General features: G+C 34.0%; 1 protein-coding gene and 1 pseudogene across 1 annotated transcript in view; both read left to right on the forward strand.

Annotated features, from left to right (window-relative positions):
* The window catches only part of Erbb4 (erb-b2 receptor tyrosine kinase 4), a 988,011-nt gene that overhangs the window by 686,761 nt on the left and 275,526 nt on the right, over window positions 1-25,724 (forward strand). The window contains exons 5-6 of the mRNA XM_076932054.1: window positions 14,567-14,632; window positions 15,673-15,736. Coding sequence (XP_076788169.1) covers window positions 14,567-14,632; window positions 15,673-15,736 — 130 coding nt within the window. The remainder of the gene's footprint in view (window positions 1-14,566; window positions 14,633-15,672; window positions 15,737-25,724) is intronic.
* Window positions 182-299, forward strand: LOC117706457 (U6atac minor spliceosomal RNA; annotated as a pseudogene).

Below are 25,724 nucleotides of genomic sequence, written 5' to 3' on the forward strand. Positions count from 1 at the left end.
ACAAGTAAAAGAAAGATACAAAAGAAATAACAGGAATGAATAAAAACACACAAAAGAAAATCCATCTCAAAACTAGGTCCTCTGGTCTGCCATTTTTATTTTCCTGCTTCTTCATGCTTTATTAAATGAAGATTTTAATCTATGGTTTTGTTCAAAAACCTTTTCTTTAGAATTATTTTGAGTATTGTATGAAAGAAAAGAAGGCTAGCATTCTCCTTGACAAGCATGAAAGAGGCCCTTGGGCCTAACAACATACATATGGCTAAGGCATTGCCTTCATGGTATATAGAATTAATTTGAAGTCTATAATACAAAGTAGAATATAGCACTAAAGTAGGCATCTATATATTTGACAGTGCATATTTTCCAGAGTAAAAAAAAAAAATGACTTTATAAAGAAAACCACTTCAATAAACATTAACAACCATCATTTCTACAGTTCTTAATTTCATCAAATCTCACATAGCTCATTGGAAATATTGTCATTTTTGTAAGAGCATATAAACAATGTATAAAGACTTCTATAGTTGTTGTCAACAGGGATCTGCCTACTTTGGTTCAGTGGGAAATATCAATATTAATTGATAATTACCCAGCTTATTTTATTTGTGAAATAAAATCAGTTAACTACCACAACAATCTATAACCAAATACACATGTAATTTTGGGGACAGTAAATGGTGTTGAAATAAGGATACATTTCTAATGTTCTTGACATTCATATGTGGCTCCTTTGTTTCTGGCTGGTTTTTTTCTTACTCATCACAAACATCACAGTGAAACAAAGATCCCCACACATCTTTTTCTAACTCTAGATAATCTATCTATTATGTGAGTGAATAACTGTCTTTGTTCATTATCTCACTTAAGAGTCTTAGCTGATTAGTTACTCTGCCTAGTAAAGTCCACTGAATGTCCGTTAGTACACAAATCCCACCATAAACCAGGCTTATGTTAGATAAAGCTTGTTTTTCTATGTACATTTCAATGTCTTTGGGGCACTTACTCCTTCTTTATGTCAACTATGGTTCTTTTCTTGGCTGTAGCACTAATTACTTGGCTATATTGGTGAGTGTTTGGAGCATGAAGCATATATCCCTCGGTTGACTTTCACATCTTGTTTGATAAGTTATTGAACTTTCCAGTCCTAATCATTGAAATCTGCAGTAGTTAGTTCCTTTGGAGGTTTTCATGAGAATTACAATAGCTGGAAACACACTTTTATATTACAGACTGAAAAGAAAAGCTATAAAAGCTGTGACTTATTCCTTCACATATTTGCTGCTGATGATTTTGATATTATCTTTCAAATAGTTACAAAACTTAAGTTTCTACTTGTAAAACAAAAATTTGGGGCTTAATTACAAGCAATTTGGTTTATATCTGTTTTTAAATAATCTGTAATAAAATACCATAGGTATATATTCAACTTGAGAAATAATCACTTGCCTTTTTTCTATAAACAATAACTCAATTTCCAGATCTATCTAGTGTTACAACACTAATAAATGCCACTGAAATTACTTGTTGATGGAGTCAGATTTTTGATGTATTATTAATACATTATCCCTGGATTTCATATGTATATGAACTTTTCATATATAAGCTTTAAAGGTGATTTAATAAAAACATTCTCCATGAAGACATTTTAGGTTTATTAGTTATTATAATTATCCCTGGTCCACTTTCTTTTAACCTCCATCAACTTTAAAATCACATTTCTATTCCACAGGCCGGCAGTAGCCTTTTAGAAATAAAATGTGTTCATTAACTATGGGTTGTTTGTACTTTAAATGTGAGGACTTGGACATATAGAATTATTAAGAGCAAGACAGGAATGGAGAGAGAGAGAGGCAGAGACAGATGCATACACACACACACACACACACACACACACACACACAAACACACAAACAAGACACATATAATACAGTCCCTTAACAGCTAAGTCTTGGTGGCTGATAGAAAACTAGAAGGATGTATTATGAAGGGTATGACATCTGTCCTCAGAAGGGCTTGTTTAATATAGTGCTATGGAACTACCTAATCTGTTCCAATTTGCTACCCATTTTTCTTTGTTATCTGTCTCAGGAATGTCTCATCTCCCCAACTGACTGCTACAGGCTAGCAATCTGTAACAAAAACTCCTTCTTAATCTCAGAGATAATAAAAAAGGGAGGCTACAAGATTAATGACCCACGTCATAATTATAAAGCCTCAAACCACAGGCCTTATAAGGCATTTTAGAATTGAAGTCTTTCAGGGTTGAAGAAGCCATGTGGGTGCCGTGCTGTGAAAATATTACTCTCTTAGTAAAGGAGATGCTGGCTTATTCAATCTAGTGTGCCACTGTGGTTTCAGCGGTGTTAGAAATAATAGTGAAGAAATGGTTTCTTCCCTTATGGAACTTAGAATAATTTTTTCCATCTCCATTACACCATGATAATACCCAGATCTTATTAACCCATAGTAGGGCAAGAGCTGTTCTTGGAGCCAGGGGAAAACGGAAGCTACTGATGCACAATATCTCACACCTGTCTCACGGGTACTTGCTCATGTCCATGATGAGGGAGAACCAGTCTATACTGATCCTTAAGAATTGACTACTTTCAAGATAATCATTATAAAGAGAGAAATTCTCACAAATTCCATTTCTTACCTCACACATTTTTATACGTGATTGAATCAAAATGTAGTCTCATGTGCACATACATATATGTGTGCATGCGCATGGACACACACACATACTTGCGTGTGAATGCACACACAACTACTAACTGTCACTTTACAAATTCATGAACAGTTACAAAAACTATGGGAAGATGATTCTTAGCTTAGAGAACTGAAAGAAGTCAAAACAAATTGGGAATTGCTGATTCCATCAGTCAATGGGGAGGAAGAACCAAATGTGACTTTCTTATAGAAAAAGACAGCGAGGGATGGAGATATGGCATGAGACAGACTTCAGAGAAAGATATAACAAATGTTAAAACAGACAGTGCTTTGGATCTCATGTGATGTGCTTGACTGGAATATTGGCTTTAATATCAACTCTATCAAATGCAACACTGCTCATATACTAAACAGGTGAGAAGTTATAGTTGTTTAGGGATCTCAAACTTTTAATCAGCAACCTAAAAAAGACAGAACATCCTGTGGGCCTTGACTGCACTATCAGTAATATCCAATTCTTCAAACTCAGGCAAACATTTCTTCCATCTGTAGGTTTCTGTCTCCCTCTTTAGAAGTAGAATTAGCCTCTGGCTTCTCTACAATCTTCATTGTAACTTTTCTGAAGTACAGAAGACTGTTAAGTTCTAGAATCTGGAAGATTTCTCTAGATTCAAGGTTTAAGGGACAGTCTTGCAGAGACTCTGGTCTTCACACTTTGTTCAAATATAGTGAAATCTTAGATGTACAGGCCAGCTCTGACAAAGCACCTCTAAATCTTTGTCACACAACTTATCATTTCAAGCCTGTCATAAAGAGTTCTGTCTGCATGCAAATTTCTTTCACTCCATCTTCTTTAATTTGTTTTACAATGTTGTGATAATTTGAGGGAACTAACATTGATGTCAGATATTTAAAATATGTTATTCCACTTCATTATACCTAACATGTCCATGAAGCAGGTATAATCGTCTGTCTTACATGGCTTTTGGAAAATAAGCTGTTAGGTAGTTCCTTGCTCAAGATCCAAGCAGACACACCTGACTTCGATACTTACATCTGCCTCTTTTACCACAGCTTAATTAAAATTTGTGTCTTTTTGTCTGTCTTTATTTTCTCCTTTATGTCTTACCAGTACTTGCTTCTTTCAGTGTTTCACACATGAAGAATGGATGACATCTAGGAGACTAGATGATGATGCTGTAAATTGGTTATGTCCTCAATGGAATTTTAATTCCCTAATTGTGGAAGTTGTAGAATAACACATAGTAGAACCAAGGCATTGCAGATTAGAAACTTCCAAACAGACTAACTTCCCCTTAGGCTTTGACCACATGCTGAGTGTCTGAAAAAGCTGATCTGTAATAAGAGAAATATTGCTGGCATCACAAAGGTTGTCTTCTATTTTCTTTTCTGCAAAGTTACAAATCAAACAATGCTATTTGTGTTGTCATTTGGACAAACCCGAGGAGGTACGTGCTAATCAGTCTGTGATGTAGAATGTAGAAAGTGCTCAATGCATGGTAACATTGATGAAGTGGTAGAGTTTGAGGTGCTGATACTATCAATAATAATATTATACTGACATAAACATCTATGTTTATTTAAAAAAAAAACTGTGACATGCAGAGTACAAGGGCAAAGCACAGTAGAGAGGTTAATTAACCTGTCTGTGAAGTAACACAGCAAATGATAGGTGAAAATCGAAATGCTGGCCCATCACATTGCAAGTGGACTTTGGGTTTGATTGTATATTTGTGTGTTTATGTGAAATGCTGGTTTAAACTACATATGTTGGCATTTATATCACTGCCATTCAGTGTGATATGTTAATTTGGATTCATTGTCTTATCTACCAGATTTTTGTAAAATCTGAATAGTTAACTTCCATTAGGAATTTGTTACTCTTCTAGGCCTGTGTCATTTACATATGAAAAAGCATATTTCAAATCTTTAATCCACCTCAGTGATTAAAAGGTCAAATATGATAGATGTGTTCAGAGACCTTTGGCACATTGCAGGCACCAGCCCATTAGTTCAAACCAGCCAGTACATCAATCCTTTCTTCAACTTTTCTGATATATGTGCCACTCATCCAGAAATCCACACTATTCCAGATCTTGGTTAGCACTTTCAAGGAGGATATGTTGAAAGACATGCTTAAGTTCTTTCTGACATCCAAACCATTGCTTTACAAGGTCAAAAATCTTCTGAAAATATTAGTATAAATTAATATTATTCTATTAAGACTCATTTTAAGCCGGGCAGTGGTGGCGCACGCCTTTAATCCCAGCACTTGTGAGGCAGAGGCAGGTGGATTTCTGAGTTTGAGGCCAGCCTGGTCAACAGAGAGAGTTCCATGAAAGCCACGGCTACACAGAGAAACCCTGTCTCAAAAAACAAAACAAAGCAAAAAACAAAACAAGACTCATTTTCATTAATGATGTGTATTGATCTCCTACATTACCAGAAAAAATTAATAGAGTAAAATGGGTATCTTAATTATGTTACATATAATTGAAGATCTAGTCACCCAAACATAAAGACTTGAATAAACCCAATAAGACTGCCCATAGAACTATGCCATGAAGAAGAGTAAGAAATAGGACCATGGGGGCATGGAGGAGGGTGCTGAGGATTGTAGGATCCTGAATTCCCAAGTAAGGGCTATTGCTTTTATTTTGAGAGGTATACGGCCATTATGGTCTGATGGAGAACACAATGTCTATAGTGAATATAGATCATAAGTAGTTCAGGGTGTAAGTTAGCCCAACAATTAAATCACTATCTTAATCCAAGTATAAGATTTTTGAAAGGTGGCATTATGGTAATTTACTAATTTACTCTGTTCTGATTTCCATATGTACCTCTAACTCGTATCTTTGCCATTTTTCTCCCAGACTGATTTCTATTTTCAGGGGCACTTAAGAGAAATGAAAAATTGCAAAACCTTTAAAGTTTATGCCACATTGACTTGTTAAAAATTAGTTCTTCCAATAGTTTCCCTCCCTGCTGCCATTCTAAAGAGAAATGGTGTACTGTAGTAGCCATTGACAGGAAGTAAGGTATTGAGTCCCTGCAGAAGAAATACATAGAACTTCAGACCAAATTTCATGGGTTTTATAATTCTGTTCAAAGTCTATTTTCATCATATGAGAATAAATGATATTCTAAATCATTATCTAAAGAATATAAATGTATCTAGTTTTTTAAACATCTAGTTTAACAACTTTGACATTACATATCCCTTCTTCAGAAATAATATTACTTAAAATATTTCAGTTGAATAACTCATTACTTAATTTACTGTGGCATTAAATAAACTCAGAGCATTTGTTTTTTAAATTCTTATTTTTTCTTCCAAGTAGATATAGCTGTCTCTCTCATTTTTACCATAGGAATATATGAAAGTTACATTTTCTGTTTAGTAATTAACTTTCAATTTAGAGGCAAGATAGAAATTGAAAGGAGAAATTCAATTTCAGATAGTTAAATGGTCAATCAAAAAGGAGAGGATCATAATTACATAAGAGTCTGTGGAATGTTCAGCTGTTTGTGTGTGTGTGTGTGTGTGTGTGTGTGTGTGTGTGTGTGTGTGTGTGTCTGTGTCTGTGTAATATCCTCTTCACTGCCTAAGCTCAAAAAGCATCATGAAATCAAGTTCAGAAAAAATGTAAGAGCCACAGATCAGGGAGGACCAGGGTACATCTAACTTCTGCATATGCCAGAAATCCTGTACTTATGAACCCAGAGAAATTCTGGTTATTTACAAATACATGGAGGTGGAGTAACTCATAAAACTCATACCTAGCTGATAAGATGTTGACTGACAGTTAACTGCTTTTAATGGAGGAAGAGTGAGTTCTCTTTAAGACTGTGATTGCTGATCAGCCTCCCAAGTTCAGTGTGGGTTCCTATACTTGTGGATATACAGGAAACAACGTTGGACTCATTAAGTTATATAATCAGAAATAATAGAGGCCATGGCACTGAATGGGAGCAGATACAAAATGAAAAGAAATTAGTGGAGAGTGAAATGAGTTATTATAATCAAAATACATACAGGAAATTCTTAAATGATTGCTATAATGAGACAAAAATTGGAAGAAAATTGAAAGAAAAAATACAATCAATTTTTATAACACATAATTTTGGAATATATAATCAATAGATGTCGAAGAGATCTCATGTAAGTGAATAGAACATACTTAAATCATAAAATGGAGCAACTGCAAATAACAGAAATGTAATTAATTTGTACAAGTACGTCATTTTCTGGAATCACATTGTGATTTTACTACACATAAAGATCTTCTGCTTATTAAAATTTGATAATATATGTAAGTTTTACTGCTATAGGGGTAAAGAAAAAGATTGTAATATCCTATAAATCAGAAAGACAACACAAGAATATTAGACAGACGAATAGATTTTTATTTTACAATCTATAAAGCTGAAGGAATAGAAATCCAGCATTTAATCACATTTCAACTAATAATATTAATCAAAAATGTGACCAAGATGCTAACAGTGCGTAGAGAGAAATGCCCAGTCACAAATACTTCACCCTGTCCCTTAGGAACCAACAAGATGTGAATATGTAGTATTGCTTTATGAAAACATGGTTTTCAGTGCCTTGTGCCACAATGACATAAACATCTCACACAGGCTACTAAGGCTAAGCCCTGACTTTATGAAACCATAATCCAAAACCCATTGTTAGCAAACTGTATCATTTCAGTATCTCCAAGGCTTAATCCAAATTTATGAAGCCTTTGGCTACGTCAAATCCAGGGGATTAGAAGTCAGCAACGAACATGATACAAACTCACACCACGGCTGTAATACTCATGTAAATAATTTCAATGTACCCTACATTATTGCCCCCCTAAGCAGTGTTCATCCAGAATGCTGAAAATGTATTAGGTCAGTCCGTGAGTATAAACATCTCATTACTTTCACTTCTTCACTAGAAAATCTAGCCTTGGAATCAAATTGAGGAAGCCCATTCTCTGTATTTCAAAATCCTCGCTATTATTTATATATATAAAATACTGAAGCTATAATAGCCATGGCCTTTTTCTCTGTTGGTTTTTGGGGTTATTGAAATCTCCTGTAAGGTGGGGCATGAACTTGTTTTTCTTTCCTACACTAATAATAGAGACTGATTCAACATAGATTTTCAATGAACTTTCTTCTTTCATGTTTTGAATTATATAATTTTTCCTTATTTTTTTTTCACAGAAGTCTTTTAAAGAAGGTCAAGGCTTCCAGTTTTCTAAAGGACTATGAAACAATCTGAGGCTGTGCCTGCATTGCCTTTAGCTAGAGGCAGTTTGAGGACATAATCCTTTATGCCTGCCAGTGGCTTCATATTTTGTGACTCTTCAGCTGTCTAGCTGTATTACTTGCAGAGAACATTATGGGGTAGATATTGAATCCCATCTCTCCTGCCAGGCATTCACACAACAGGCAAAACTTGTAGCATGAATTTATGACTCTTAAAGCATAAAAGATGTTCAAGGACTCTAGTTCCCTAAAAGAACACGTGAAAGCTACAATTCTAATACCATCTGCTGGACCAGTATAAAAGATAAAAGTCCTTAGTCACTTTTGCTATCTTCCATGATAAATCATGTATCATGAAAGCAAATTAATTATGTGTAAATTAAAATAATACTGATGTAGGATAATTTATTTTAATATACACACACACACATATGAAATAGAAGTGTTTTGAAATTTTTATTTCATATCTTTGGTTGACTGAAATTACAGAAGATATTAATTTAAATAATTGATATCACTAAGCCATTATAAAAACATCAGATTTGTGTGTGTATGTACTTGTGTGTATGTGTGTATGTGTATAATAATGGCATATTTCTTATACAGCTTTAAACGAATTTTCATATTCTTTTATACTCATAGATTACTCAGTCATCAGCAGAGATTCTACTTCCCACAGCAGATGATAACAAATACAATGACCTACAGACAGACAATAAGCAGAGAGTAAAATCTTAGTCTTAAATTAAATTTCTCCATCAGTTCCTCCATTCAGAGATCAGGGGATATGTGGAAGAGGCAAAAAGAGTATAAGAGCCAAAGGAGATGAAGGACATCAAGGAAGCCCCTATAAATCAATAGGATTGATGCACACATTACTCACAAAGATTGAAGCAGCATGCACTGGATCTGCATGGGTCTGCACTACATGGGGCTGTAGAGCTGAAAGGAGAAGTAGACACATACCCTTATTCCAGTACCAGAAGCTACTCAGATGATAATCACTTGGAAATAAAATTTAGTTTCTACAAAGGGAGTCATTCTGGGAACACAATTTTTAAAATTTTATCTAATTTCTAATTTCAATTGTAATATATTATCCTAAAGGTCTTTTGTGTATGTATTGCAGCTTACACTTTAATTTTTAGTGTTTCTATAGGATTCCCACATTGGAGAATGACTGGATATGCATTTCATGTGCCCTCTTTTGGGCTCTTCTCTTTCTCTTTATTTGTTTTCTAATAGGAGAGAGAGGTAGGTGGTCAAGAAATGGGGAGAACCTGGGAAGAATAGAGTAAAGAGAAACTGTCATCAGATACACTGCACGGAAAAAAAAAATCTGTTTTCAACAACGCCAGTAAATAAAACTCTTTGCTTCATCACAAAAATAAAATTATTAAACTAAACAGTGGAGAACAGCTATGTTTTCTTGAGATGTGTATGGATAGGTTTTGATACTGATGGCAAATTCATGATATAATTTTCCTCTTTATTTAGTCTAGGATCTGACATTTTTTTCTCTTTAATGAACTCATTTAAAAGCAATACTCCTTGGAGTATTTTATAAAACTAGATCACAATAAAGGACTAGGAATAGATATAATTTTTTGACTGCTTATTGCACTGGAATTCATGACTGGTGAAATTCTTGTACCTGGGAATAGAAGGAAGGAAATGTATTTCAAGTAAGTTACTGAACTTGTGTGGTTTTTGAGAGATAAACAGGGATCACCACTTCCTCTATCTCGCCAAAAATCTTCCGGCTATCTGTCTCCTTATAGAGAATGTGAGGAAGGATCAACATGGCAGACACATAGCATTTTGCCATTTCACCGGACATTGCATGAACTTTCTATTCTAGGCTCTAAAATCATCGTGAGTGAAATTGTTAAAAATTTGATTAACAGTGGTGTCCTGACTACATGATATGATAGTGCATTGGTGAAACAAAGCTTGTAAATGTGGTCAACCAATATCTGATTGGCCTTAAGACCAACTCCAGAAGTTGGAAACTGTAGCCAGCACTGCCTAAGCAACCAAGGATCAGAGACTTGATAGCTTAGGGATGTAGTGTGAAACCTAATATTATAGTTCTACTAAAATAATGTAGTAAATGACTCCTGATAACATTTTGCTAAAATAAAGATCAGTATTTTTCTCAGATATCATCAGAGAAGCTTGCTCCTGGAGCAAAGAATGAGAAGAAATAAAGAGACCTACAGAGAGACATTATGCAGAGAGTGAGAAACCTCAGGGGACTCAGTCCTAAACTGGTTGTCTCCATCAAATTTCTCCCTCCAAACTAAACTAAACCAAACCAAACCAAACCAAACCAAACCAAACCACACAAAGACACCAAAATTACCTGAGAAAACAGAGGAAGTAAGAGCCTGAGGAGATAGAGGACACCATGAAAACAAGGCCCTGTAAACCAACCGGATTAACATACATCTAAACTCACAGAGACAGGGGCACAATATGTAGGGACTGCAAAGGTTTGCAGCAGTCTGTGTCATAAAGAGAAATGGACAAAAGGCCTTACTGCAAACCCAGGAGTTATCTATACTTGGTAACCATTTGCAAATTAAAATTTAGTCTTCTTGAAGGGAGTCTCACTGGGAAAGCAACTAAGAGTAAACTGAATGACCATAGTATAATGTAAACAGAAAGTTAATTCAACTGCATTTTTTGAGGTTTCTTATCTAGAGTTGTAACAAGGTGCTGCTGTTGTTGTTGCTGCTGTTGTTGAATTTTATGTTATTTTTTAATTTTTTATTTATCTGCAGGACTTTCTCTCTCTCTGTCTCTCTCTCTCTCTGTCTCTGTGTGTGTGTCTCTCTTTGTGTGTATGTGGGTTTGCATGTATATATGTATGTGTGTATCTACTATGTGTATGTATATGTGTATACATATGTTTATATATATATGTATATATGCATATATATGATGTTTCCATGATGTATCAAATATATGTGTTATAATATATATATATGTAATACCTAATATAATATGTAATATAATATATTTATATAATATATAACATGTAATATGTAAAGTGTAGTATGCACTATGCGGTCTATAATAGGCAGTAGGTAGTTTATAGTATAATGTGTTATGTATAAGTTATAATATATACACATATATTATGGGTTCCAACTTAATGTTTTCAGGGATTTCAGAGTGTGAACAAGTGGGTCTCTCCATCTATATCTGTTTCACTAGTTCTGTCTTAGGTACTTTTTCTTCTGGTTGTTCATTTTGTTCTATTCTTATGCATTAGCTTTTATTTGTATTACATATTATTATATTTTGTTATGTTTATTATTATGCCTTAAAAGTCTGTCTGTTTTCCAATGAGAGAGAAAAAGAAGATGGATTTGGATGGGAGGGAAGGTGGAGAGAAACTGGGAGAGTTAGAGGGAAGCAAAACAGTAATTAGTATACATTATGTGAGAGCAAAATCAATTTTCAATAAAAATACAAATCAGGGTTAAATATGAAAGAACGTATTTGAAAAAAAGCGTATTTTGAAATGACCCTCTATGATATAATTATTAAGAAGAATAGTACAAGCATATGCAATAAAAAAATTAAATTTATTGAATTATTCTTTGACTCATACAGAGAGAAACCTCTAAATCCAGGGAATCAAAATTTTCCATTTCAAAACACACCTGAGTTAATTTTAGAGTTCATGAAATTGATAGTCCTGTCTGTTTTCATTAAATATTTTTACCATTGATACTTTATCCAATACTCCATATATAGGAAAATAGGGTTCATATGCAGTTCGTAGGAATAGAGTAAAGAAGGGGAGCTGGCAAGGAGTTTTATTGGTTAATTGCGTACCGCGCTAAATTCATAGTTATTATAGAAACTCTTTACAACACTACATCTTTGATGGCTATATATAATAAAAATTGTAATAGTAATTGCAATTGGGATATTTTGTTCTTATTTGGGGTTTTTCTTTAGTGCTGGTGTTATTGTTACATTTTGAGACAAGGCTTTATATAGCCCAGTCCTGTGTCCAGAATCTACTGCCTATACCTCTACTGGAAATACTAGAAATATACATCACAACATGATGCTTATACACATACTTAAAAACATTTAACTATACATATCTACACACTGTCCAGATACCTACAAGAATCAAATCAGGTAGAGGATAAAGACATAGCAAATGGTTACTACCAGAAGAAGTCTGTGTAGCAACTTGGTTACATATGGTGACACTGACTGTATTGTAGAAACTAACATAGTACAAATAATGTTGGTCTGTACTTTAAAGGTCACAATGTGGCGTACTCTCTGGACAGATAAAGGTATAAGCTCTTCAACAATAGGAAAACAAGTTAGGAGAGGCTGACCCTCTGTAAAAGCAGACTCCAAGTAAGTAAACCTCCCTAGTGTGATTAAAAAGCTGACATATAAGGTCCAGGCAGTTGTAACTGTGGGAACCAGCAGCTCACATTTAGCAAAGAGCACTGATGGTACCAAAGATGGGCAGTCCTAGAGAAGCTTCTAGTGGTAGCATCCCTTCCAGAGTTATAGGAGAGTTTGACAAGTATGAATGAAAATGAAGACAACCAACTGAAATTTCACAATGAGAAAGCAAACAAGATAAAATTATTTACATCTCTTTGGGCCTATACTATATAACATGTTTGAAAGTAGTTGAGCTCTGTCCTGATTGCATGACAAAAACTACAGACATTATTTTCGGTAATATTTCACTCTGAAAACTTTAAGTGTATTTGGAATATATAAGTAAATAATGTCCTTATTTATGTGTGTAACATACTGACTCTGGAAACAAATCTCACGTTAGTAACTAAAACTTAAAAAAAAAATTTCATGTCAACCAAAAGTGAATAGAATATTAAAGTGACTCTTACTGATTGTTTGCTATTTTTTTCTATTTTCTTTTGATTTTTATATTTTAAATAAGTAACATTCCAGCTGTGAAGAGCAAAGTTAAATATTTTATTATTCCAAACACAAGTAAAGAAGTCATAGATTAAAAGATAGATTATCTCTACTCTTCAATTAACATTTATCTTCAATTAACAGTGGATCTTCAGTCCACTTAATGGATTAGTCGAAAAGTTCTTAGTGAATCTACTTTCTCATAAAAAGTATGTCCTCAAAAAAGTTTTCACTGCTTCTTATTCTAGCTCACAGTCCTCTCTAATTTCCGCTGGTCTAAATAAGATTTATTTAGGTTTATTAATTTGTTACAAAGGAACTCCAGTGAGTTTTTAATAATAATTATCATTATCACTGATTAAAATTGCATTGTTTGGTCCAGATGGAATTCTTTTCCTGGAAGGAAGAATGAGTTTGCATTGTGTGGATGTAATGTGTTTAGATCCAAACAGGCAGATGGCAGAATGACAGGCTACCACACAGTAATAATGTCGGTAGCTGTATCTCAATAATGCTTGCTTTAAATAAACTCTGTTTGGCAAAAGACTACTCTCTTACTTTTCAAAAGGTACCTAGACTTGAGAGCCTAAACATTACGTGAGGTTGGACATTGTTTTTATCACTTCCAAAAATAGACTCCCATGTAGTCTAAAGTTCAGGCAAAGGAATTGTCAGTCATGTCTCATTTATCATTGAGAGTTGTTGATCTTTGTAGGTTATCTTTGGCACTCTTGTTAGACAGGGAAAACCGCTAAGTAGTAAGAACTCTCAGTTAAAGATTTAAAAGTGTGACTCAATGGAGGACTGTGATATTTGGTGTAACTAATATTTTTAAGATGTAGTTTTCCTGGTTAATGATGTCGAATTTGTAGTTAATGATATAAAATTAACAAAATTCTTAAGAATCTGTCTTTGGAAAGGCTTTAGTAAAAGCTCTTCATGGATGCTTAATTTTAAAGAGAAATCAGTGGTGCACTGAGGTTTGGAGTGAAATTCAGAAATAAGTTTCAAGAGAAGTCATTTCATGTGGTTTCCTCAGTTAATCTGTTTCTTTTATGTCTTCCTGGGTATCTCTGTGTGGAACAGCTATGCCCACTAAGGCAAACACATATAGTTGAAACTTTTACCTTAGTTCTTATAGGATTCCATCTGAAAAGTCAGACAACAACAACATTTTAGAGCTATATATTAAACAACTGACAATTAGCTTCCTAGAACTTTGCACTTTTTATTTCCATGATTTTACCTCTAAGTTTGATGTTTTATGATGTGCTTGAATATATGTTCTTCTTCTCATAGACCTCAGCTTCTTCCCTCAAACTATTGTTTCTTAATTTTTAGTGTTAGTTGTGAGCTTTGGTAGTTACATCAAGTAGATAGATTAATTAAACAGCAATGCCCACTAATCAAATGAAAGCATATTTGCTTGTTTAAAAGATGAAATCTTTGTTTATTTCATTTTCACATAAAATGTAAGAAAATTTCATGTGTCAGGACACAGCTTCAGTTTTTGACACAAAAAACATTCGTATAAATGAACAGATTGGGGGGATTATGTCTCAACTCTAGCATGGCACAAAAGCCTCATCCTATACAAGAGTATTTTGTTAAGAAGATACAAGAGTGAAAAGATATAGTGAACTTGATCTTTTCCCTCCTTCTTCCTTCTGTGCAGGTGGAAGATGCCATAAGTCTTGCACTGGCCGATGCTGGGGACCCACAGAAAATCACTGCCAGACCTGTAAGTGTGAAATAGTGAAAAGTAGAAGGCTTAAAACTTTCCACAGTTTATGATGGAATCTTCTCACTATTCTGGTCACAAACACACACACACACAAAACAAGCAATGTGAAATGTGCTTTATTTATTTTCATCTGAATAAGCTATTAATACATTGCTTCCCTTTTTTAAATTTAGATTAAGAGCCTTTATTTTATTTTATTATTGGATATTTTATTTACTTACATTTCAGATGCCACCCCTTTTCCCTCCCTAGAAATACCCTATTCCATTCCCATTCCTACTTTTTGCTTTTATACCATCTTAATTATATGCATGCATTCAAGTCAGTTGTAGTTTGAGGAACTAGCAATACAATAGATGCAAATAGTCAAGGAACAAGAAAGACAATAAACACAAATAATCAAAGAAAAAGCAAGGTACTAAACAAAATTTTGTGAACTCTCCTGCAATCACTGCTTCTAATGCTTATCAGGATAACCAAAATATCTGAGCCTACTTTCCTGTCCTGGAACAAAGTCATTTTCATGTCTGAAGCCTACTTCCTTGTTCTAGCCTAATATTTAGATTCCCGCCTGAAGTTACTTCTTTGTTCTAGTCTAATGTCAGATTGCTTTCTAATAAAACAGTGCATAATTGTTTCTCTTACTTTTTTGTGTTTTCTTGGCTAATGACATCCATAGCACATTTGTCATGACATTATATCTGACTTTAAATTCTGTGTATCAGTGAATTAGGAGATTTAAATACATAAAAAATTATATTGAATCAATTTCAAGTAAACTCATGTTTAATTAAATTTCTTAAGTACTTATATTCTCATTCATGGATTACAAAAACAAAACAATGAGAAGGAACCTGTGCCTGTTTGTTTTAAGACCCAATGTGGCACATACATGTAGACAATATGACTAAAGTAATTACCATCACTACTGTTACCAACAAAACTTACTCTTAGATTATGCTTTCTTGTAGCATTTAATTTAATTGTGTGTGTGTTTATATGTTCACACTAATGGAAACTGTAGTTTCTTGATTCAGTCTTTAACTATTCTGAGCATTATACTGTCATCAGACAACAGAAACAAAGTATGCCATTACAAAGGTGAGGGGCTGGGAAATGAATTTTGTCCTTAGGGTCTTTGCTATGTATGCATGAAACCCTGGTTTGATCACCAGCTCTAAACGCATACACAATATTTTTAGCATTCTTAAATTTCTCCTATACTTAACATATACTTGACATTTCATTAATCTTATGAATAAATAATTTATTATATCTTTAAAAACAAAACTCTATACAAATGATAAACTCCACCTCCAATGCATTAAAACCAACATTAAAAAATAAAGCACAGGTTGGTGAGAACATGAAATGCATATTTTTGATATCATAGAAGACAAAAATATTGAACATTTAAAACAGGCAAATATTACACAATATCATAATTTTACATAAAAATTTAAAGAGTTCATGTTTATCTCAGTTTATGACATTGTATTAATAAGGAAACATAAAAGAAATGATTATACTGTAAGCCTATTTTTATAGCATAAGCCATCAATGGAATGAGTACAGAAAGGATATACCCTCGAAGACAAAATATTCTTAAATTTATTGTTTAAGTTATATATATATATATATATATATATATATATATATATATATCTTAATAGTTAAAGTTGAAGAAATACAAGCAGAATAATAAAATTATCTATCACCTGTGCCACTTTCGTTCAGTCAGCCACTAGCATTCGTTGTGCTCTTCAGAAAACAACTTCTGTAGGTAAAAGATGCATGTCTTTACATTTTTACTCACAACAGCTTATTATGTTATCTATGTGTTCATTAGCTTTCGGTCACTGTAAGACATGCCTGTAAAATGATATACTTACAAGGATAAAAGTTTATTCTGGCTTGCAGCTTTGAACATTTTGGTCATTGGATGATTGGGCCTGTTGACCATGGGCATATTGCCAGGTAGCATCTCATGGCATGGAGGATAAGGGGGAGAAAAATCTGATGATACATTGAAGAGAAGGTATATACAAAAAGAAGTGATAATCAAATAATCCCCATGAGGAGTATTCCTCTAATAATCAAACTGTCCTCACTTTTTATAGTGTCCATTGTTTTCAAATGGCACTGTGAATTGGGGAACATGTCATTAGTATCATGAGTTTTAGAACCTATCCAATACAAACTATAATATACAACTTGACTTTATATCTTACTTGTAAACTCTGTTTGATCTATATATTAATTCAAAGATGGATTATCTAACAAATACTATACTAAGTCCTTCATATTCTGATTCTCTATGAATTTTATGAACTTATCACTTTCTAGTACATGGATTTAGTTTTTCAAAATCTGTACCTTCTTTGATTCAGAGATTTGAGTGTATTGGGGTTTTTGTTTTAGTTTTTGAGAAATCCATAAATCAGTACTGTACTTACATCATCTCTACCCTGTTTTCACTTTCCCCCAACTGCTCCTGTGTTTCTGAGAGCTCCTTGAATTCATGTTTTAAGTATCGTTTTATACATTTTATGTACACACACATACACACACATATACTATATGTACACATATGTATATGTGTATATCTGTAGCCTTTGTGTGCCTTTAGTGTTGTTTGTATATGTATTTACTTGATGCTGATCACTTGGGAATGGGTAATCTATTGAGGACTTATTAGAGAGACTGACATTCCATCTCTCAGCAGCCATTACCAGTAGCAATTTGTCTAGGATTGGTGTCTTGTAAAAATTCCCCAATCCATAATAACATGTCAACTTGTGTTATTGACATTGTGAAGGTCTTGTATAGGCACCCATACTTTGGAGATTTCATCTGTATACTTTTCCTATCATGCACAAAAGACACTACCTTGTGGAATACACCCCGAACTTTCAGCTCTTAGAATTGCTCATCCCCCTCTTCTACAATATTCTCTGAGTTTTCATTGTAGTGATGGTCTTGTAAATTATCAAGTGAAACTAGACAACTCACAGACAATTGTTGTCTAAATTTTTACAGTTGTGGATATATAAAATGGTCTCTGGTACAAAAAGAAGTATCTTTGGTTGGTGAGAGCTACACTTACGAGTTGGTGTAATAGGTATTTAGAATGAAGGAATTACACGTAGAAAATTGTTGTAGAGTCACTTCTTTGTCCCTTGACCTTACCAGTCATGACTAAGTAGTTAGTTAGGATTCCAGTACCAGGCTTCCTAATAATGGCCTATATTAAATTAAACAGCCATTTGTTACCCCTAAGATATAAGTGCCATGATTGTACCTTGAGGATTTATTGCCATGCTATTCCTAGTTCTGGTTTGGAGGTTTTTCAGGAGTTTAGGTCAGTTCTTTCCTTTCTTGAAGCCTGCATAATATCTTACATACTATGGGAGATAATCCTTCACATACCTTATATACAATGGGAGCTCAATTCCTTCAAATATTGTGTCTGAAATTTGTGGTGTCTTCAGCAATAGGGTTTTCATTTTAAAGTTCTGGGAGGCAGCCAAGAGCTACTCAATAGCCCTTATTATTTGGGGAGTCTCTTAAGCACTCTGAGCCAATAATTTAGAAGGAGATTTTTCATGCATGGCACTGGGGATTTTGTTAGGTAATACAGTAATACTCTATTGTAGAGTATTGTCAACCCAATAGGCATAACTTCATTTAAACTGTACACATAGACAGACGACAGACAGACAGACAGACAGACAGACAGACAGAAACACACACACACACACACACACACACACAGAGTAAATGTTTCCCTGTGTCTTTTTCAAAAATTCTAAGGAATATTTCTATCTGTTCCCTCTGACTCCCTCTATAATGCTCTCCCTTCCTCTGTCTCATTTAAACTACCTCTTGATTTTATTACTTCTTTCTTCAACAATATGTATTTATCCTCCCCCTATATAGAGCTTCTTCAACCAGACCTTTACTGTCCATGCATATATGCATGAATTTTGGTAGTATTAGTTCTTAGATGTGGCACTTGTAGGATCACAGGCTTGTATGCTTGTACATTGACAAAGTTCACTAACACAGGATCACATTTTTTTGTAATGATTACTGCTGCCAGGGTAAGTATGTGCCAATGCATGTTTTTCTATCTCGTGACAAAACAGTACATTTGCAACAGGTTTTAGCTTGTATTAAATAATTAATATATAAAAACAAACCACTATCTTGTTGTAAATGTCAATGAACTCACTTAATAGAAATTTTAGTATACTATATATATTATCTTAGAATGCAATAGATTGTAAAATGTTTCATTTTAAATGTTTTGAAGATAAATTTCTTGCAAATTAAGGAGTACAATGATCTTTTTCTATAAGGCAGAGGTTGCCATATTTATATAGCTGATATTGAGTTCCAGCCTCTGAATTTGAGTCTGAAGATTGTTCTGTCTCTACACCACATTGCAGAGGGCACTACAATGGTGGGTTAGATCAGAAAGCAATCATGTGATGGAAATCACAGATGTTTTGCTTCCCGCCACATGTAAGCAACTCCATTTAAATTTCAGTTCCCATGTCTATAAAATTGAAATGCTTATTCTGAGTTCTAGAGAAAAAAATGGAATGCTTAAGCATTTTAGGACATAGACTAAGGACCGAATGAGTGATAGTCAGTAGTATAGGAATTGAAGGAAGTGTGTTAGAAGCAGTTTTCCATGATAAGTGAATGAAAGGTTTTGGAGATAAACTCTACAGCTCAGTCTAGCCTGGAGATGTCTACAGACATCTGCTGTCCTGAGCAAGGAATGAGAAACAGGACTGGGTGAAGTGGGGACAGTCTGCCCTTGCCTTTCATGCAGATCTTTCTCCTCTTTCCTTGAGTTACTTAACAGGTAAACTACTTATACATATTTATGGAGCAGAGCAAATTATATTTTGAAAATACTCAGACACATAAGCATCATAAGGCCCAAATTTTATAATTATAAAAATAATTTCACATTTCAGTGATAATTAGACTTTGTGGAAGATTCTGTAGGGATGAGAAACTCCCCAGAGCTTTCATAGAGGTGAATTACAGACAACCCAGAATTCTAGTCTCCCCTTAGATTTTTCCTCTGTGGCTCCTCTGTGAACTAATGTGACTGACAATGAATTTCACAGAATTCACAATATTTGTTGAAGCTTTTCTTAATATTCTCCTTAACTGTTTGACCACAATAAATATACATTTTTATATGTGCAAGATGTAGTCTCATAATTTACAAATTACTTCTTTCCCTGTGGCTAAAGTGAATTACTTTTGGTGAGAGATTCCCTAGAGGTAATTAGTTTTTTTTTCTATTTTCTTTTCTTTATTTTATCAAACATTCCCTTATATCTATTATGGATTTTTTTCAGAATTTCAAAATATTAGGAAAGGAAGGACAACTATTAAAGTTTCCTTCATCTTCGTTCAGGAAATTAAAGTTAGGATAATATTTCATTCCTTTTCCTGTCCATTAAAATCCCATGGATGTGCCTCCTGGTTGGTATGACTAGAAGTTGTCCTGTATAGCTAAATGATAAGAACTCACAGTAAGACAAATGGCTCAGCTCTGGGAGAGGTTCATAGTGATGATGCAGTTGTTGAGTGAGATGAAGCAGGGGAGTGATGAGAGCTGACATTGTCTGTATACGGAGTCACAGAAAACAAAGATGTCAGCACATGATGGTATCCTTGAGAGAAAAGCTTTAGGGTTTCCAAAACAGTGGGAAACTTTACTGCTGTGTTAAACTAGAGTTCACAAAATGTAAGTTCGGGGAGAATTTATTGGTAGCTTATTATACACAAAGGATTATTAGTCCAGCTTTCAGGAATTATTATTTATATTTTCAGTTTAGAATTATGTGTGTTTTTAGTTTTACTATACTAGTAATTCTATGCACTGGGTTATGAGTCAGAGTTGATTTGAAGGCATGTTGAGTAATGTAAGTATGTCCTCAGTAACATTTCCTGTTGTTCAGATTATAAACCGGAACCAGTTTGTATTTTATGAGCATTCTTTATTAGAAGATTTGTTTCTAAACAGAAAATTTTAAGAAATCTTAGCCCTGCTAAGGGAATTTATAAATATTAATGTAAGTAAATGATGCTTGTACAATCTTACTAAGTGCTCTGCTCTGATTTACCCAAGAGCCTGGTTTTCTGAACAACCCAAATTTGTGCTCCTTAAATCCTTTTTTAATGCGAGAGCATGCTGACCCTAGAAACCTAACAAGAATGTTCCTCCTCGCATCACTGCAAAGGGTCAAACAGAACTTAGGCTGGGATACTAAGAGATGCCTTACATGTGCAGCAGCAACTCCAACTTGAAAGGACTTTTTAAGCTCAGTTAAATCGTGCCTGCCTTGCTCCACAGCACAGCTTAAGTAAATTGATTCAGTGGATTAATGTAGTCATGTCAGGGGAGACAAACTTATCTGCTGTGTGAAGGCTGAAGCTTATGGAAGTATTATTTAGTAAGCTTGCTGGGAAGAATGACAACTCTGTCTATTCACAAGAACTGAATTCTGAGGTCTGAGTTGTATAGGTGTAGGTGTGAAGGAGACTAAGCTTTAAGAAATAAATACTAATGATTAAAGGAACAATGATATCTCTGTCCCTGTAAGATGTATGAAGTGTACTTATCTCATTTAAAATAGATACTGCATGTCCTTTGTTATCTCTAGTCACAGATTGAGGCCAGCTCTCTCTGGGATCCTATTATCAAGAAGGGTGGCGATTTCATTTTACACTTACCTTTTGTCCTACCAGACCCAATGTCAGCTCACTTAGCCACTGCATTTTGAGTGAGAAAAGAGAAAATGCATACCTTAAAATATTACCATTTGATTTTTCCCAACCTACGCATCTATTTTGCATTAAAGTAGTCATAATTGTCTTCAGTTGCAGATTGGATAATTAGAATTTTTTAAGGAGATAACCTCTGATACCCAATTTTCCATCTTCTAAGTTGTTTTTCAAATGTCACTTCTTACCTAGAAACAAGTTGGAAAATATATGTAGTTAGCGATAGAAAAAAAAAGTGTTTTTTTTTTTTCTGTATTGAAGTATTACAGTATAAAAATTGAAAAGAAAACATGTGTTTCAGCTACTGGACTAAACAGACAGGATACTTTTGTCCATTTGTCATTAAATTAATTTAAGCTAAGACTTTTTAGTAACTGAAAATTACCACTTCCATTTCATTTCTTAAATAAAAATTCAATATGTTATAGAAAATTCTTAATTTGGTATTTCTTTAAGTTTTTCATACAGAATTTTATAGTTTTTATTGTTTCTATGAAGATCTTAAGAAAACTGAAAGTTTAACAAGTTTCTTCGTAGTTTATTATGCTTAGAAATATGAAAATCACTTTTACAGTTACAATGTATTGAAACATTGTTGAAAATGGTAAAAAAAAGTCATTGTGTTTCATTCATTCTTAATAAAGGAAAGTATTATATATAGGACGTCTCATATTTGCTTTTAAATATACCTATGACAGCATCAAATGGAATATTTAATTTTATTAACTATGTATTACTCAACGATTTTTCTCCAAATATAGTCACAAAAACTAAACACTAAAAATTAAGTTGTATTTCTCTCTCCATGAAAATCTGAAGGAAAAAATCTGTAAATTGTGAGACTCAAATTGTGAGATAATAAACTTGTGTGCATGCATAAACATATAATTTATCATAGTATAATGGTGTTTACAGTCTTTGCAGAACAATATTATTTAAAGGAAGGTGCCAATGTGGTAAATTTCTAATTAGAACTGAGAAAGCACGGAGGGAGTTAATGTGGAGTGGCAAAGAACTGAGTCAGCACCCCTGATCAATCAGGAGAGCAGCAAACCTTTGTTAGGAGCCAGTATCTTTAATTAAAACTCTTGTATTTACTAATAACTTTGTCTGTCTATAAGTCCTCGTATTGATTTCAATTATTTTCTATTTTCCCCTTTTTGAATGTATAGTTTCTGGAGCCATTGTAAAATTAAGAAACAAATTACAGTGTACTAATTACTTAAACATATTTAACATGTTAAACAGTGAGGCAATAATTTACCTGAAGAACATGACAACAAACTACTATTGGTTACAATATTATTATGACATTCTTCATAGATTTGAAGGAAGAGCATGATTTCTGTCTAACTATAGTAGGTACCTTTATCTGAACTATGATACAGATGATAATGCAGTCTCCTTGGAAGATCTTGCTGTGTGTCATGCCAAGGGTTTGGGCGGCAGAATTATAATACATGAGATTTCGCCTTTCCTGTGGATATTCTTGCATAAAAAGGGAGATGCTACCATGCCATGGAATGTGACAAATGTTCTTCATGTCATGAGTTCCTTTGAGATGCTTTTGGTTTTGTATCTTCCGTCCACGTGCCTGATGTCTTAGTGTTCTAAGAAAAAGGTACAACAAATAAATGACTTCCATGATGATAGCATAATGAGTTATAATGAGAAAAATAGTAATGAATACTGTGGTCCAATGATTTTGTGGTCCCTGTGATCCTAATTTAGACAAGTTCTTTCCAGTAGATTTATGTTTGTGAAATAACTACAAGAATAATTTGCTGTAGAATAGGTATACAAGGAGAAGTCTGGTTGTGTTTTACAGTTTACTGATTTGATCTCTGTGCACTCAGCTGAGCATTGTTTTTTCTTCATTAATTAATTAATTAATTAATTAACTTTCCTCCCAAGTACTCTCTATTCCAGGTTCCCCTCTCACTGAGTTTCTCCCCTTCAACTAGGAGAGGGGGCTCGTCCCACTCCTGGTATCTCCCCACCCTGGTATCAAGTCTCTGCCATATTAGGTGCATCTTCTCCCAATGAGACCAGACAAGGCAGCCCTGTTGTGGACCAATACTGGTTGCAAGTTTTTAACAGACTATCAAGTCATTCTAGTGGACCCTGGGTAGCAGTAACAATGTGTGAGCAGGTTAAATTAAAAGAAAAAACACTATATTTTAAAAGCATTCTTCATTATATACCTAAGTCATATATATGTAGTGTGGGTCCTATAATCACTATCTGTTGTTGCAATTACTTAAATGTAGACTTACAGATTAGTCCTCATTAGGTCCCCTAGCCTCCTTTATAAAATTTTCAAGTTGAAACCACTTATATGTTAGATGCTATGAAGTCACATATGTTCACATGTATGTGCCTACGTTATACAAAGGCTTTAGCAGCAAACATGGAGAGAATTGGAGTGACACCTAAGTTTTCATTATGATCACTCTCTCTGTTTTTGTTTGTTTGTTTGTTTTTGCTTTATTTTTCAAGACAGGGTTTCTCTGTGTAGTCTTGGCTGTCCTGGAACTCACTCTGTAGACCAGGCTGGCCTCGAACTCAGAAATCTACCTGCCTCTGCCTCCCAAGTGCTGGGATTAAAGGCGTGCGCCACCACTACCCAGCTATGATCACTCTCAATACTGTTAATTCATGTGGCATAGCAATGAGCTGGATTTCAAGAGTGAAAACAGAAATATATGAGATTATTTGAGCTGAATGGTGTTGCATTTAAAATAGTTTCTGGAACAATCTTTTTCACTATTCTAAGTTCCTGTGGCCCTTTCGTCCCTTTGCACACATATTGTTTGTGGCTCCAAACTTAAAGGCTACCAATCCATGAAGTTGTGTTAGAGACTGGAAAGTAATTTAAAGACCGAGTTTGATAATAACTCACTATGTGACCTGAGACAACCTAGTTAATATTTTTAAATGTTAATGTCTTCATCTGTGACACTGGGATAATTAATTTGCTCTTTGAAATACATAGGTTATATCTTTACAGATTTTATATTAATGTACAGCTATTCAAATGATACTGAGGGTCCCATAGTAAATTGTAATAATGTAACTATCTATGAGCACAATTCCCCTCCTTGCTTTTTAATGAAAAGTAATTATTTAATAGCAAACATTGTGGTATTTATGTGTCTGTATTTGTAGATACACTTACATACAAATGCTGTGATAACTATTTCTCTTAATTTATAAGAATTGACTTAATCATTTCTATTTTTCTGTTACTCAATTTGTTTAACTTATAGTTTATGTTTTACATCTTATTTCACCACAAGAAGAGCAACCTCTCACCCTTTTTAAGCTCTCACAGTCTTGTGAGTCATGTTTGTACCATTTATTTAGTAGTTTTGGCTTAGTGGATATTGAAATTATATTAGGGAAAATTATAATCAATGAACAGTTCAAAAAATGCAATTATCTACAAATGCACATCCCTCTACAAGTCATATTCTCTACAATGAACTGCATAGTCACATACATTTAAATACATAGGTTTCATGGACAGAGACACAAGGCTGTTCAGAATTTGTGTATCAGTTTATAAACTTATAAATTATTCCTTCGATGTTTAAGGTTTTATCCTTATCAAATCAGAAGCTTTCTTGTATACCAACAAAAGAGACTGGCTCCTCTAGAGATGTCTGACTATTTTCTCTGCATTTGTTCATGAGCATATGCATTTATTTGATTGATTTTCTTCATCAATAAGTGATGAAGGGTGCATAGTTTCTTCATTCTTAATCTGGTGTGAACTTCCATTTTTCACATAGAGAATTTCTTTGAAATGTTGCTTCCCAAATTAAGGAGGAACTCAGGTATGTATTAAGTGGGAGGAAGCTCATCTTCATTCTCTTCTGATATTTTGAAAAGGTGTGCTATTTTTGTTTGTTTCTGTTTACATCAAGGCAGCATATACATGTGTGTGATATCCCTTAAGTCTAGTAACATCAAACTGCTGCGTACATCTTTGTTTTCCATTTAGTTTTAAACAGAATATTGCTATGTAACTTGGGTTGGCAATGAAGCAGATGCTTCTGCTTCTGCATTTTGAGTGCTGAACTTAGTGGTACACACCACCATGTCCAGCACCATTTTCTGCTTTGTGACAAATTCTTGAAGATGCAAACTTCAATAAAGTGAAATGATTATTTTAACAAAAGCACTGTCTGTAGAGATAGTTTAGTTGAAAAAAATATGCCTTATAATTCTAAGGAGTTTAGTTTGATCCCCAGAGACTACATTAAGACCC

This window comes from Arvicanthis niloticus, chromosome 3, assembly GCF_011762505.2.
Source record: "Arvicanthis niloticus isolate mArvNil1 chromosome 3, mArvNil1.pat.X, whole genome shotgun sequence".
Classification (NCBI taxonomy): Eukaryota; Metazoa; Chordata; class Mammalia; order Rodentia; family Muridae; genus Arvicanthis; species Arvicanthis niloticus.